The 16,776-nt window shown below is 40.6% G+C and overlaps 1 protein-coding gene across 1 annotated transcript in view; it reads right to left on the bottom strand.

The window, feature by feature from the left end:
* tango2 (transport and golgi organization 2 homolog) overlaps positions 1–6,345 on the bottom strand; it is a 14,314-nt gene extending 7,969 nt beyond the window's left edge. The window contains exons 1-3 of the mRNA XM_084467563.1: positions 6,217–6,345; positions 5,057–5,180; positions 578–666 (exon numbers count right to left, since the gene is read on the bottom strand). Of these exons, the coding sequence (XP_084323689.1) occupies positions 578–666; positions 5,057–5,112 (145 nt within the window). The 5' untranslated portion in view covers positions 5,113–5,180; positions 6,217–6,345. The remainder of the gene's footprint in view (positions 1–577; positions 667–5,056; positions 5,181–6,216) is intronic.
* Positions 6,346–16,776: the final 10,431 nt, after the last annotated feature.

The raw sequence follows: 16,776 nt of genomic DNA, 5'->3' as shown, positions 1-16,776 counted from the left end.
GAGGCAGCTCACTACCTCCCTCTGTCACACTGTTCCTCCTGCAGGACAGAGCCTCTGACTGTGTTGATGTGTCACACCGCATAAAGGCAGCCATCAATTAAGGCTCCCACTTCAGGAGTCCGGACTGCTCCATTACAGAGGCAGAGGGGGGGGGGGGGGGGGGGGGTCTCTGTGTTTCCTCCCACAGTCCAAGACGGCTATGATTGATTTCTCATGCCAGTAGCACAGTATTGTGTATTGGAGGGGGAACATTGGTCAATTAAAAATTGTGTACAGAGGGCAGGGGACCCACAGGGACAGAATCAGGAAGACGTGACTTGAATCTGTAGGGGTAAAGGAGGACGATATTTTTTTCCGCATTGTTTAGAAAAATGAAAATCAAGCCGTAATATAGAGCTGGAGACAACCACAGATGAATAAATATATCAATGGTTCTTGGTGTTTTTCTTTCTGTTTCAAGAAACCTCTCTCACGCTGGATACGAGGAGAACACACGGGAGTACTCGGTTGGTGCTGGCACCATGGACAGAAGTGCTACAAACCCCGCTACCTCATCAGAGCCGCAGTGCAGACTCACCGCTGAGGATATCACTGTTGGTCGTCCAGTAGTCTGCCGGCTTGGATGGCCTGATGTAGTACTCATCTCTGTTTGAAGCCACAATCAGCCTGAAGAGACGAGGAGAGAGGAGAGAAATAGACTGTTAGAAAGAGAAAGAATAACAATGGATTTTTTTTTTTTTTGCTCCATCGCAGACCCTTGTTGGAAAATGTTGGGTGAGGAGCTGGAGAGGCTCCACAAGGGTCACATGGGGTATCGATCATTTGGGAGCCCCAACTGTCTCTATGTAGAAGCCGCTCCCACCTTTCACCAGTTCTTATCACTGCTCCCTTATCTTTGTTCATCCCCTAGGGCTGTGCAATTAATCAAATTTTGATCACGATTTCAATTCTTGGGTCAAACGATCTCCAAATTAATAAAATCGAGTTGGAATGATTCTTTTGAAAAAAAAATAATAATAAAAAAAATATTTTTTTTTTGGATTCTGAAGTTCAAGACAAGTAAAATGCATTTTATTTTCAAACTCAAAAAGAATCATTTGAAGAATCGTGATTTCAATCTTGACCAAAAAAATTGTGATTCTCATTTTTTCCAAAATCGAGCAGCCCTATCCCCCCCCCCCCACATTGTTTTTCCAAACCCTTTTAAATATGCATACCGTTATCGTTAGCAGTTGTCCTGCATTTGAATCCACAAACATTTCCCCAAACTTTGAACAGAGCCTTAGATGTACACAACAACTCAATGTGAATAAATAGTAACCCGTCTGTCATCTGAGAACTAAGTGTGGTGTCCTCCCAATCCATCTCCCAAATCCTGGCATTTATCCTTTCTGGGGGTCTGGGGGGGGGTTATAATTATGGTAATGAGCTGGCGGAAGGCCTTGGGTTGATTGATTGTAGATGCCAGAATCTCTGCAGTAACTGTCCCTTGGAGTCACTGCAGAGCTGTCGGCTGCTGCCCTCCCTCTCTGTCTGTCTCTCCCAGCCGTTCAATTATGCCTCTTTCCACCGAGCGGAGCGGTTCAGTGCAGCACAGTTTGCTTAGATTGACTTTTCCACTGCCAAAAGTTGGGCAGGGCCCCAAAATAAGCGTGCTCAGCAACTCCTATTTTCGGTACTCCACTGTTGGGGTACCAAGCCGTCTGAAAGGGTGCCGAAAAGTTAGAAGAGCTACACACGCCGTCCTCACCGAACCGAACTGCACCGCTCGGTGGAAACGAGGCATTAGAGCCACACTGTTCTGCCAGGGGCCTCAAAGCAAATATTCGCAATTGACCGAGTGGGCTCCAGCAGATTGGAGAAAGGAGGAGGAGGGCTGGCAGGAGGACCCCCTTTGATGATGCCCACAGAGAAGAGCATCAAAGGCTGCATAGGGCTAGGAAACAGGGGCACTGAAAGCAGCTCTAGACCTCCAGACAAAGCTCACAAAGCAGAACGTGTTTGTTAAGCTTATGGTTTACCTAGATAAGTCTGCAGGTCAATTTGGTGGTTGATGCATGAATGTGCAAAAATCAAGAAAAGACTGTGACCACTTTTTATATAACGTTATTGTCGGTACTGTCAAAACAGCCTTTCCAGCTGCAGTTCAGGTGCACTCACAAACACAAATACACAAAGGCTAACATGAAACCCCAAGGCTCTCCTGGCCCAAGGTTTTAATAAACCATAACCAGGCAGAAGTCTGGTTACGGTGTTAGGTAGGAACAACAAAACCATTTGAGATATTAATAACTGTTTGCCAACTTTCTTCCTGCCGTATTAGTTAAAAGGTCAGCCCCATGAGGTTCTAGAAGCTACCAGAGAAGCAATAACAAACATCATGTGTTTTTCTTACAATATCCTCATTGATCTTGTGTTGAGGGCACAAAACGGTCACGTCTAGAGCACACAGACTCAATCAAGAGATCACAGGAAAGGAGTCCACCAAAGTGCATCAAGGACTAACAGCAGATTTGCACAGCATTCCAACGTCCTCCAACCACACAAGGAAACGACTGTGGCAAACGCTTTACGCAAGGAATGTTTTACTGATAATGAGGGGATGTACAGGCAAGCTCCTCTATGGTAGGATCACCAACAGCTCACTAAAAGTTTCTTCTTACAAAACAAGCATTGGTGAGTTAGGTCAATTGAATTACAGTGGTTTGCAAATGTTGTTTTTTGTTAGCCCTCAGTGCTGATGGCAAAAACCAATGAGGGCTCAGACTCTCCAACAAGTCTTTCCTTGTTATCAGACAGACAGACAGTGATATCCGCCTTGCCTTGCCTTGCCTACATTTCATCTTTCTTCAGCTCTGAGTTAGGTGCTGCGGTCCTGTGGACTCCTGATGGGCAACCCGAAGTTCAGTGGACAGGGCACAGAGAGAGATGAACTGAGGCCAACCACAGAACTGCCTCCAGGAGCTCAGGAGATTTAACATAAGCTGGACCTGACAGCTCACCGTGAACACAGTGAATGTTTCTTAGTCAACTAGTCTGCACCGCCTGCTGTAGGAAAGTTAGTGCTTACGTCAGAGTGTAGATAAGATAAGCAGAACGTGGATGCTGACCCCGATTAATATTAAAGGGCTACATTAGCTTTTCTAATCTTTATTTATACATGCATTTAATTTCTGTAATTTTAGGTTGCCTTTTGAATATCTGGCCGGGGACAGATATTAAACAGATGTAAACTAGCCTCTTAGGCTAACTCTGGCTCACTTACAGTTTGACTGTTGATTAGTGTGCAATGTCCCTGAAATAAACAATAATATTAATAAATTAATAAATTAAATAAATACAATTACCTAGGCTACTGTGACTCTGCAAGTCAATGCAAGCAGCTAACGGACAGTAAATGCTAATCCAGTGATCTCCCCCTTCTTGACTCACAATTTACGAATTGGAATTTAAATCGTCTGAATCTAGGCTACATCTAAATGTCTAAATGTCATTAGATGTAACTCGGTGTATCCCTTCGAAGTTCATCTGATTATTAAAATTTTTGGTCTGGCTACAATGTGTGTTGAAAGCCATCCTTTCTTCATTTATTGACCTCCATCCCGAAATGTCCCAGTACCAGGTAAAGCCCCTCCCTCCTAATTGTAATACGCCATAGGGAATTTAAACACATGGGAAAGCATGTGACAGATCCCTAGATAATTTGATGCTCAACTTTAACCCCAATAAGCATGTAACAACTCGTTTTTTCAAAGCTGTGCACTTTCACAGCATAGCAGTCTTTATTACGTTGTGTGATGTACAAACTATGTATCATGTTGAAATCAGAGAGTCCACGGATTCCAAAGTCCAAGTCATATCTTCCTGTGACTCAGCTCACTGAACTAGAGCCAACAAAACAATCAAGAACAAACTTCTAGATGTCATACCCTTCTTGTTTTGTCAAAGTTGTGTTAGATCGCAACAAAAAATTGATAATCCAAGATAAATCCAAATTTAAATTGGATTTATTGTTTTTAATTGGAGATTCTGACTAAGCTGTTTTTTTTATTTACTTTTCTGACTTTTTACTTCATAAATTTGAAAACTTTCTACTCCTTACAATTTCAAAACAGGGTTGTTACCTTTGTTTTAATGCATTTGAGGGGAATTATCAATTATTTTTGAACTCATCAAACTTATCTTCCCAACATCAAGACTGATTTCACCCTCAATGGACGAGACCAATCACACATAAAAAAGACGCTCCCTTGGTGTAGCCATTGCTGCATAATGCATGATATGTTGCTGACATTGAAAACTGATTTGCACATTGGAGCAAAGTTAATGTTCATTCTTTTCCAGTATATTGTTTATAGTTTGGTTTAACTTTAACAGTCTTTGAATTATATTAATATGATGTGAGGGTCAGTTAGCTTTGCACAGAAACAGCCGCTAGAAATGACAGAGGGATACTTTTTACTTTTATACTTTGAGTACCAGAAGCTGTACCTGTACTTTTAGAGTCCAGTATCTGTACTTCTACTTGGGTAAATAATGTTAGTACTTTTGCCACCAATGCTCAATTTACAATTTTCAAGTTTCAGGAGCCAAATTGTAGCCGCGTGAGACAATCCAGTTAGCAAGTTTGCTTTCCACTAATTTGAATATCAGTATGGCTTGTCTGGGGAGCAATGTAGTTCCAAATTGAGTTTTGAAACGCTACCCTTTATCAGTAGGACAGTATTTCAATTTGGGACAACGCAGCCCTCCTTGTTAATGATGAACTGAAACCATCCCCACTCACTCCCAAGGCTTTCAACGGACCGATGCCAGACTGTTCTGCTGAGACAAACGGAATGTGAACTCAAGAGTTCATGATGGTCTCACAAGGTTAGCCCAAGTGGACAGAACAGCGTAGGTAAAGACAAAGTACGATAAAATAAATACAGAACGGATGTCTCTCTCAGTATGTACAATAATGTGCCATACAATATGTGCAATAAAGAATAGCATCTAAGTAAAAGGAGGACAGAATATAGAACGTGTGTATAAATAACGATTGATGAGGTCATACCTGTAGGCATTTTTGGATGCTGGCCGTGGGTCAAACTTGAAAAAAAGTATACACATGAGGGATGATGAAGGAGAGACGGCTTGTACAGTCCAGAGTTACATCCAAGGCGTGTGCATGTTCACATCTAAGAAGACAAACAAGACAGGTATGATTGAGTGTTGTATGGGGAAATTAGTATTAGTCTGTGTGTTTTAGGAGGGCCACATGATAAACTGCTAGGTATGGTGGAATTTAGGCCTGGGCTATATGGCTGAAAGACATATCACAATATAACTTGATCATATTGATCGATATCGATAACTTCTGATAATGTGAATGACCTATAAAGACTAGGAATTACCATGCTGGATTTAAACACTTCTGTTTAACACTTAACGTGACCTCCCACTGTTCTTCATTGATAAACACTCCAATGTCGACACAACAATGAAAAACACTCAAATATGGTAAATAAATATGGAACCGTGTTTGTGTAACAAACCCAGCTGCTAGATTCGGTGGTCCAGTCTCTTATCTATATATATTGAACATGTTTTATATTGATATTGATCAAAAGTCTATCACAATACGATAATTTATTGTTTTATTGCCCAGGTCTAGTGGAATTGCGAGCCAGTCATTACAGAAAGCATAGCTTGGCTGCGTGTGCAAAAAAGTAGATTGACCACCCGTTATATGTGGTATCACGATGTGCCTGGACCAAGCAGCGATGTACATTGGGAATCATTGTACATGACATGAGGCTAAACTAAATAGGGGAACTCAGTCAAATTAGTAAGTTACAAACTGCAACACGAGTAAGGCGATAGTTGTACGAGCGTAACTTACTTACTTAGTCATCCAACATGACATAACATGACATAACGTAAGCACTTGAGAAACGCATGAGCTCACAGGTAGAAGGTGTGACCGAGTGGCAACTGACCCGACATGTTAACGTAATCACTGATCTTCGCAAAATAGAAATAAGCTGCAATTATTTTTGCAAAAACAACTCTCCCTTGCTAGCAGATTGTTGTATCAACACCAGTATGATGATGCGTAGCCAAAGCATCGCGCATACACTTCAGCCCCCAGGCACACTGTTATTAAAACATGGTATAAGGACAACAAAGTTCGGTTGGTTTTGCTTTGTTTAAATATAGTACTGCTTTGCTTACACGTATTGTTACTACGAAGATGTCACAGTCCCCGCCAGCCTCAACTTGCTGCTGCCACCTTGATTGTCTGACGAGTGCAATTAAACAGTAACAACAACAACTCGAGCCGTCAGTCCAGCCCTGACAGATTTATACTACGCATGCGCTATGGCGGTCGCTTTACGGCACCTGTACAGGCAAGGCTGTCAAACAAAACGTGAAACGATCAAAACAACAAACACGCTTTCGACGTGGATTTCTTTTTTCTTTAATATGTTGATGGCTAACATCACTGCATTTTAATAAAATGTATATGTGCCATCTGTGAGATTACGTATTTACATTGGTCTTTTTTGATTTCTGTTTTCTAAAGATCAACCTCAGCGATTAATTAACTTATTTAACCTTTCTGTTCTGCAAAGTAAAATTATTAAATCTAGTCCAGTGGTTCCCAACCTTTGTAATCGAGACCTTTCGCTGGCCAAACTCAAAAGGTAAAAACTAGATAAATACACATGCAGTAACTAAGCAAAGAGTGCACCCCCCCCCCCCCCCCCCCTTTATACAATGAATGAATGAACTGAGCAAAACTATTTTGAAATAATAACAAGCTTTAATACTATAGTTACTGAACAATATACTGTATATTAGGTAGTCACAGACTATCTGCTGATACCTATCGTAATAATATTTACTTTCAATTATATTTTATTTTTTATATTAGGCCTATTGTAAAATTGTCTCTAAATAATAATATCCCACGAATAAAATCACAAACCTGTCAAACCTGCGAGGAAAACATTTGATGAGAGAGGTGTAACCTAATTGTATTACAACCATCTAATACAGATTTAATGAGTAGAACACAGTAGAAAAAGACAAGTGATTCAATAAACGATCACCAGGATCCAGTTACAAAAAACCTGACATGGAGAAATCTTATTTTCTACATATCGGAGTTCCTTTTCCACCCTTGATTTTGATACTCATGATTATGATGATCAAATTAATTAAGGTGTGAAACAATTTTATCAGCACTGGCATCTACTGGCAGAAGCTGATATTGCATTAAACGGGTGATAAACAAAGTAATTTAATAATTTTCATGTTTACATAATCAGTATTCATTTAGTTTATGTAATTCTTGTATCAAGATTATTCAGACTCATATTAGCCTACTTCATTGATTCCGGGGAAAATGTCTTAATAGACACTTTCATCCAAATCGACTGAGAGTGAATATAGACTCATCTCATGAATAAGCAGGTAGGGGTAAGGCATCTTTCTCAAGGGGCCTACAAGTTAGGATGTGGATATAAGGGAATGAACACACCATCTTCTGGCTGCAAACCGTTACCATTACACTGATAATAATGATGAATGATGGCGAGAGAATACCAGTTTCCCCTCAATAAGTAAGAAAACTATTAAGAGTTAAGAGTATTGACTCTTCAAATATGGAAGCTACTACTTAAAAATCCTCACCCGCCTGCCCAATTCAGACTGATAGTAAAGACTACTTAGTCACCTACTGTATTGTACAGTCAAGCTGAAGCAAATGCACTCAGACTTTAATGACGCTTTGTTTCATTCTAAGATGGTGTGGTAGTTTTCATGTCTGCTCTGTCTACATTATTTTAGAAAACGTTTAAATTAGCAAAAAAACTATTATATGCTTTATAAGTGCCTGGTTGCTTTATAGTGAAAGTACAATTAATTTCCGTCATGACGCACTTTATTTTGAAAGAGCAGCCGGATGTATCATTTTAATATCTGCTAGCCTGACATTGCATTGTTGAGATGGTCGAGTTTCCGAAACGTGCATGTTTAAATAAACTGTTATATCCACTTCACACAAACTGCCATTTATATAAAAATGCTGATTCGAGTCATTTACAAAATTATATTTATATAATGTCTCCTCGTATTATGCATGTCGTGTTTAATTTCGAATATTTCAATTACAGAAAAAAAACAACGTTCATAGGAATAGACCACAACATATCCTATTATCGACACATAATCAATGATAAGACATTTCCATTATAGGCCTAACGTCACCAATAGTTATTCTCCATTTCAAACTCAGAGATGGGTGATGGGGCGGGCATACCCGTCAGCGTCGCATCAACCACTGTCTTGGGTGAGAGGAGATGAATAGACACCGGGCTACACAATCTTGCAGTTGGAAGTAAGTGAAGTGAGTAACTTTTATTCAGATGTTTTGACACCGAGAAACGATATTGATAAGGAGCCAGTAGAAGCGAATAGCCGAGCAGATCTGGAAGGTTGTAATAGTCGCTTACAGTAACGTTAAGCCAACTTGCCTGCACCACGTTCAGCATATCGCTGTCCACCTGCCTGTCTGACTACAACGAGGAAAGCGACGTGCATCATGAAAGGGATGCATTGAGGTATGTATATTTAAATACATATATTTTGTTTTAGGAAAATCTCGACGAATATACAATTGCACGAAACATTGTGATTATCTTGCGACCTGCAAGTTGCAGGTCGTAGGCTATTGCGTGTGTGCGCAGGGTTTTGACTGCCATATCGTTTAAATTCAAGTGGTTGCAAGACAATATACATTTATTTTGTATGTTACGTCAAAATTGCTTCAAATGAAAATCTACCTTGAAGGAGGCAAGCATGAGGACCGACGAGCTGTCAATCAGTTGAGCTTACTACGCTATTGTTTAACTCATCCTGTTGGAGCTTGTTTACGACGGAGGAGAACCCTGTGATTTTTCTTTCAATAGGCTAATACGTAATCTACAGCTTGGATATTTGTTTCACATTTTTCCTGGATGTTGAGCCCCGAATGTACCTTTAAAAAATCATGGACTTTCTGGTTCATCTTTTTAATTAAGCGTTTTTTCTCTATAATGCGTGCTTTGAAGCCAGACGTGAATTAGAATTGCGAGGTCCATAATTTCCTAGTTTTTATTCACAAGAGAGGCCGCCGTTTTTACCCAGATGGTAATTTCTACTACAGGGATTGTCGTGCCATTATGAGATGTCATTATTATTCTTTTTTTTAAATCATTATATTGCCCTGGATTCCCCTCGGGTCTGTTCTGCAGCAAATTCTGCATAGTATTTCTGTGAAAAGGTTGTGCGATGACTTTTAAGAAGTTCAGTCTACATTGTGTGTGTGTGTGTGTGTGTGTGTGTGTGTGTGTGTGTGTGTGTGTGTGTGTGTGTGGTTGTTAAGATTGTGCACAGGTGATTTTCAAAAGGTTTTTAATCAGTGCATAGTGCGTATAGAGAAATTACAATTTGTCTCTGTTGCAACCCTTTGGTCAGATATATAGAAATTGGAAGGCGAGTCGCCTATTACAGAGGGTACTCTCGCAAATCGCCCAAATGTCACCAGATATTAAATCATATTCATCTCAGAAGCCAAACTGTTTCACAACAGCAATGATTCGGTCAAAATAAAACAGTTTCAGTAGAGAGCAATGATTCTGGCAAAATAGAACGTCACTTTCGGTACAGAAGGAGGAGAGGAAAGGGCCGATGCTCTCCTGTTTGTAGTGATGCATGTCTCTAAAAAACGACAACTCACCCCGTGCAGTATTGGATACAGACAGGAGAAAAAAAAGGATAGCAGTGTGCAGACAATCAACCCTTGTTATGGTGGTGCTGCCAGCTTATTATGTCCTTATCAAGTGTATTTCAGGTCTGCAAGATCCCTGTGAACATCACTCTATGTTTATGGTCAAGGGACATGTTGTCTAGTCATGAACACTGTTACCAAAATCTTGTTGACAGCCACAACGTATCTGGAAAAAGTAACGCCTTCCTCCATGGAGATTTGAGAAACTCTCTTGCAAACGAAACCACCAGAGAAATGCTGGACATTCTCAGAGGAACAGAGTGCCACCCATGCTATGTAGAACAAGTTCTCATGACCTAAATACGCTCAAGTTACAAGCCTGGGATTAAGACGAATGACATTTCAGTGTAAATCCAACTGGATTCAGGCTGGGCCTTTTTTTAAACAAAGGGGGGAGATCCAAATCTAGAGGAATGGTATGCTGAAGCATAAAAGTAGCTTATCTGAATGAGCACCCATCCATTCATTTTATCAATGTAATTAAGAAGTTAAAAGGAAAAAAGTGTTAAAATTATTCGAGTAGTGCTTACCAGTGGCCAGTGATAAGTAAGTACAGCATTCATATGTCATTACCAATATAGCACATTCTCTCAATTTCAACCACCAGTATTATGAATTAATGATGGCAATTCAATGAGATAAGCTAAATATTTAGGGGATAATATTGTGGGTGCATATGAAGGGCACTCCCATCTCTTTATACACTACTACCACTATTACTAAGATAAGATGTTCTCTATTAATTCTGTATGGGACAATTTTTACTACTATTACAGTTATTTGTTGTAAGCGCATAATATGCTTTTGTCCGAAGCCACTTCGAATTTTCGAATTTAGTAGTGATTAAGCATCAGGTAGGGGTTAGGGAGCGTGCTCATTGCAGAACGTATTGGGGATCGAACCCAGGTCCTTTCACAGTGCCAGTGGAGCAGGAGGTTGGGTGCATGGGGGGTTTATCAATCCTCTCCCCTCTCACAAAATATACTATTGCATCCTTCTCCCACCTCTTTCCCCGATACATCCTCTTCAACGTTTATAGCCACTCTTACCCCCGGTGCTTAGAGACCCCTGTCCATCTCATCTCTTCCCTGTCAGTGCAGCAATGACAGTAAAACAGGCTTGCAAGCTCCCAACTGTCAAGCTACAGCCTATTCTATATTGTGTTGTACGAGATATGCCAGATTTTCTTTATATAGTCTTTATATAGTCTGGGCCATACATGTTGAATTGAAAGAATGAGTGCATTGAGTAACTTGTAGAATGTAGGGGGACCCTTACTGTGTGGTAGAAAATAATTACTGAGTTGTTAGAAGAAAATGATAGCCTATTGCTTGAGTGATCTGGGGTGTGTGTGATTGGCACAATATACTATATTACACAGATGGCTGGTTTTATGAGTGTTCCTCATTCCATATACAGAAAAGAGACAAAACTGATGTTTGGAATTCTAGTTGATTGTTCATTCACAACATACCATGCTATTTTGAGTTTCATGAGGTGATTGAATTAGAACATCTGTGACACCATTGTTGCATGGAAATTTAGTGTTTAGTTCTTCAACACAGTGTAATTTATTTATAGAGGACCCAATAATAACGGGCGTTCCCTAAATTATACATATAGCCTGAATTACATATAATATAATACAAGTATTTGTACTTTGTGTATAGCCAAATGTAAAAATACTGAAAACATTGGTAAGTAAAATAATAGTCTCACAAATCAGAATTTAGGTTAACATACTGTATCAAGCCTGGTGGCAGACAAACTCAAATCTGTGTGAATGGGGCGCGTCATGTTCTTTGGCTTCAAATTGGTTTGACCAATCATGTTGCTGGGGGCGGGGATCTGCAGTCGTGCGTAACACAAGACAAATTACTACTAGGCAAAAACTTGGGCGTGAAAGCAGACTACACTCACACTTTAAAAGATTTAACGGGACCTGTTGGCATAAGCAACGATTCTAAGACGGTGTGCATCGATTCCAAAACTCTTCTGCAGCGCTATTGCCGTAGTGCTGCCAGAGCTGATCGTATTGGAGGTCTAATTAAAAGCATGGCCTCCAAAGTGCATGCACTTTATCCATAGCCTGTTGGAAGACAAGCGAAAACGTCTTTTCTGGTCACCAACATCCTCAGGCAAAGTGTCAGCGAAGGTTTAAAATCAAACTTGTGTAGTAGAGTGGCCACTGTATAAATACATTTGTTTAAATCGTCTTATGAAACGTCCATCTTTCCACTTTCCAATGAGTGTCTCTCTGATGAATACGTCCATAACAAAAACAGGAAACCTTGCTGGTTTCCGGCGCAGGCGTTGTGCCGTCTCCCCTCCAGAAGTTTGGCTATAGCATTATCAAACTTCTGGATCCGAGATTAGTGAAATACAGACTATCACCGAGCAAAGCTGGACCTAGGGTGAATGGCTCTTTGTGGGACTGGCACCTGCAAAGCCTCCCCCGGTCTCACTCTCACCCAACCCTGACTCCATTGATATGCTCCACCAACCCCCACTGGGCCCTGCCTTGGCATAGTGCTGGTGAGCTGGCATCTGTTCTTCGTCAGCCCTTCTGCAGAGGAAATAGCTGCTAACTCGGGTCTTTGTCTGGGCGAGCAGGAACAGGCCTACAGGTGGTTCACCTTAAATGTAAGATTTGTCTAATTTTAAGAAAATGAGATAAACAACGACTGGGGAAGGTTGGTGGTCATTGTTGCCGGCAAACATAGTGAATGCAGAAAAAGTCTTTAGCCTACTCTTTATCAGGCACTTGCTTTTGTCACCTTTCTGATGGAGTGTGGAAACCAATTATCTATCCAGTTGGTATTACTTAATATAAAATAAAATCATCCAAAAAAAATGAATGCATATATAAAATCATTCCCTCGGCCACCATCTCAAAGACAAGGCAGTTTGCCTCTGATGCTATGCAACTAGCCCCTGTGTCAAAATGAGTTTTAAATCGGATAGTGGTGAAATCATTCCCCTAAGCCAATCTGTTTTGGGAACCCGGGTAGGATTGTTATTAGATTGTAGGTGCGGGCCTGCGGCCCCATAACATGTTGACTCGGCAGATAAACGGTCACTTCTTGGACGACCTCCTTCCTCCTCTGCTCCTGTCATGGTGCCAGGGTCAGCATTAACATACAGCTTCTAGATTGAATCCCTCTATAAGTCCCCCAAACTCAACCCTTTCCAAACGTTCCCTCTGGAGACGTGGCCAGTGGAGAGACTGCATTCAGTGGACTTGCACTCAATTTGACATACGTTTGTAACTTACCACAACAACCTTTATTAAAAAAAAAAATATATATATACACCGTATTTCCACTGACATACTGACCCCTTGTTAAAAGGTAGCCCGAGCTTAACCTATCACATGACAACCTTCACTGTCAGTCATCATTTCAAGAGATTAGTGAAATACTAATATGTTCCCTATGACCCCACGGATAGTGGATCAAAATAGCCACACACATCCTTTGTCTTCCCATTGCATTCACATGCGTTGTAGTGTGTGTAGCGTGAACTGTTTTGAAACAGACGAGCTGGTGTATGGTCACGTGGTCTGGGATTGCTTTTGGGCATGCAGTGCTGGAACAGAGCTCTGCGTGTATGTGGATATCTATATTTCTGCCTGTTTATCTCCCGTGTCACAACACTCCCCCCTGAACAAGAGGATTAACCCTAGCCTGCAGAGCCTTGATTTGGCCAGCGATAAGAGCTGCTTAATTGTAATCACTTGGACTGCGGCCGAGGAAACACAGGAACAAGGACTCGACATAGGGCAGCTTGAACCTGTACTTTCCCTAATTGCAGAAAGCATTGGTCATTGGTTCTATGTCAGTACTATTCTTGTTGTATTTATTCCATCTCCATTGAGTCATTTAGTGTAGCAGACGCTTTATTCAAGGCGACCCACAGGTGAGGCTGAGAACAATCAAATCAATACTGCAGCAATGACAACAATGTTTGTGCTACACAGCCAAGTTGCTGAATAACAAACTGGGCTATTGAAATCAGAAATAATGGTTTGCAGTTTATTTGTAATTCGTATTATTGGTGAAGTGCATGGAAGTTAGTGCAACACAACAAACAAAGCAAGACATGTTCCAAATCCTACAGTACTATAATACATTATAATAAACATGTATTATAATGTGAACGATTTCAGTAGTATCACAATAAAAGTACCCAAGTGAGTTTATGTTGGTCCGGTAGTGACCCAGTAGCGGACCAGCTTCATCGCTCCATGCGGCTTCTGATGCTCTGCAACTTTCAGCATCATGTGCAGAGGTTCCCAACTCAAAGAGTGTTTGTTTGTTTTATTTACGGGTTTGTTTTCATTTATTTATTTTGATATAAGTAATTAGTTCCGGTTATTTTTTATTTTTGCTAATCCTTTCAGTGGGGAGTTGTTATTGTGTGGGTTATTTGTAAAATAACTGGAGATTACTTATTGGTTGTCCTGGTTTCATTTCACAAGGTCAATGGAGAAACATTTGATCCAGATGAATCAACCCTTTAGTAACTATATTTAACACTAATAATAATAATATACATTGAGCCCCTATAGTTTTCTATCTTCACCCCGACTTCTCCCTCACACTCAGGAAATAAATAAATATTATAATAATATTGCAAATATTATTCTTCATGCTGACAAATTAATGTATTCAGTATTGAATATAGTCAGTCTACACTTCCTTCCACACAGGAATATAGGAAATGCATTTTTTATTGTATTATGTTCTATTTTGCAAAATGTATGTGTGTGAGCTTCATCTAATGCAATAGCTACTGCATTTCTTTCTGTAATTGTGCATAACAAACCCACTCCTCCTCAACAGACGCACACAGGGTACAGGATATTCAAGTTGTTGTCCACAGTCTACCTCTAGACATCCTTGAGCAAGATGCTGAATCACATTAATGACAAATAATACAGTTCCCTATAAATCACCGTCATATGCCAAATAAGTCGTGAAATGGACATACACACAACTAGTCTTCAAAGAAGAAGTCTCTGAATATGTGGCCATATGGATCCTCTTCCATGGACCACTCATCCAACATAGCTAATTATCTTCCCTCGCATAATCTGTGATTCCATCTTTCTCTCGTTATTCTGAGATGGCAGAGCTCCTGTTGTGTTGGAGAAAGCGTATGGTATCGCTACGAGATCAATTGTCCCTACGAGGTTTAAGAACAAAATGGATGCCCGGGCTGTATTTGCAGAACCAATCAGAAAGTTCTTTATTACAAAGGATTTATAATGTTAGCCTATTTCTCATTACATTCTCACTGCTTGCTGCTGCAGGGTTTTATCTGCTTTAAGAGTCTTCAAACAGATGTCCATGGCTGTTAATGGAGTAATTATACTGCAATTATGGAGTTATGTGATTATGTATTTAAATAGTTTCAGATTATATTGACAAAATATATACCACCATACCGGTATTGTCATATGCAGACCCTAATATCATACAATAAATAAACAATACAATTTGGTTTTAAAGGAGCCTATATGTTGGTTCCTTCATATAATCTTTCTGCCTGACCTTTTAAATGGACAAGGAACGTTCAAAGATGTACATTAATATTCACAAGTGTGGTCATGGCATTTTGAAATCTGCCCCCCCCCATCCAAAATAAATCCTTGTGATAAATGAATTATGTCCACCGATGAGGAGTTGATATAGTTGTTAGTTGGTTCAGCGGCCGATTCACATAGAGAGGTGAAGCGCTGCTGCCTCGCTGAGAGCTAATAGAGGCAAGAAAATGTCCTTTACCCGCTACTTAAGACTTGGCAACCGATACAAAGGGATGCTGTCAGGTTTGTGAATGTGGCGGGAGGACATGCCAACGCATTCATCAAATCCGGGCCCTGAAAATGTGTAAGAAGAGGTCTAGATGTTCATTGCCCAGGCAGCAATGGTCCTCTCTGTGTAGAGTGAATGAGAGAGGTCCTTACCAGCTGGGACTGAAATGTTCTTGGGGGGGGTGGGGGGGGGGGGGGTGCAGAGTTGTCTTTCCTACATCAGTCCTCCATAAAGTGCAGAATATTCCTCCACAAAGCTTGTGAGGGAAAAACATACAGCACCATCTGTGTGTATATACGGTTCAGGTTTAGTTTTGCAGGTCAGTATAGTGGGTCTGAAATCCAATCTTTGACAGCCTATTGGAGAACTTAGTATCTACGGATGGTTTTTACACCCTCCCCGTCGTCGGTACACAACCTTTCCCCGTCTCGTCGTTTCTGTGTACCATGTCCCGGGTAACCCACTGGAAGTCAAAATCTTGGGGTTGTCCGGAATGTTATTTGTAATAAGATCAATCCAGGGCTGCTGCAGAGCAAAGCCGCTGTAGAGGCTTCGGGAACTGCTGCAGTCTGCAGGCTCAGGCTCCTTCTGAAGGCAGCCTCACAGTACATCAACAGCACACATGGTACATGTGCCCCATTAACCTAGAGCCAAGGACCAAACCCATTGGCAGTATTTACTACTATTAACTATGTATTCATTAAGCAGACACTTTTATCCAATGTCACTTACAATTCAATATTTTGTATATATATCATATATCAAAAATAATTAAACAGCAGGTAGGGGTCAGGCTGCCATGTTGTTCAAGGACGCCTAACCTGTGGAATGGAAGTCAAACCCCACTAAACATTTTACTAACATTTGATTACTGCCCAATGTAGTTCCCATGTTAATTCATGTTTTAAGACGCTTGATTGGACGATGAAATGCTTGATAAGATGAAGTTTGGCAAGGCCTTTCTCCTACCCTCATTTAATTATTTTGCCGGGTACATGTGTAGTATAGTATCAGTACATCACCTGCTGAGATTCTACAACTACACTTCTCAGTGTAGTTGTATTCTCAGTGCTATGATGTATTCCAACAGAAACATTTCCCCAAAAAATAAGAACATTGCATTTGCAAGTGAAGATCCCAAAA

The sequence above is a fragment of the Micromesistius poutassou genome, assembly GCF_964030765.1.
Source record: "Micromesistius poutassou genome assembly, chromosome: 5".
In the NCBI taxonomy this organism is placed as follows: Eukaryota; Metazoa; Chordata; class Actinopteri; order Gadiformes; family Gadidae; genus Micromesistius; species Micromesistius poutassou.
The sequence above is the reverse complement of the archived record's forward strand: the minus strand, read 5'-3'. Positions and strand labels throughout refer to the sequence as shown.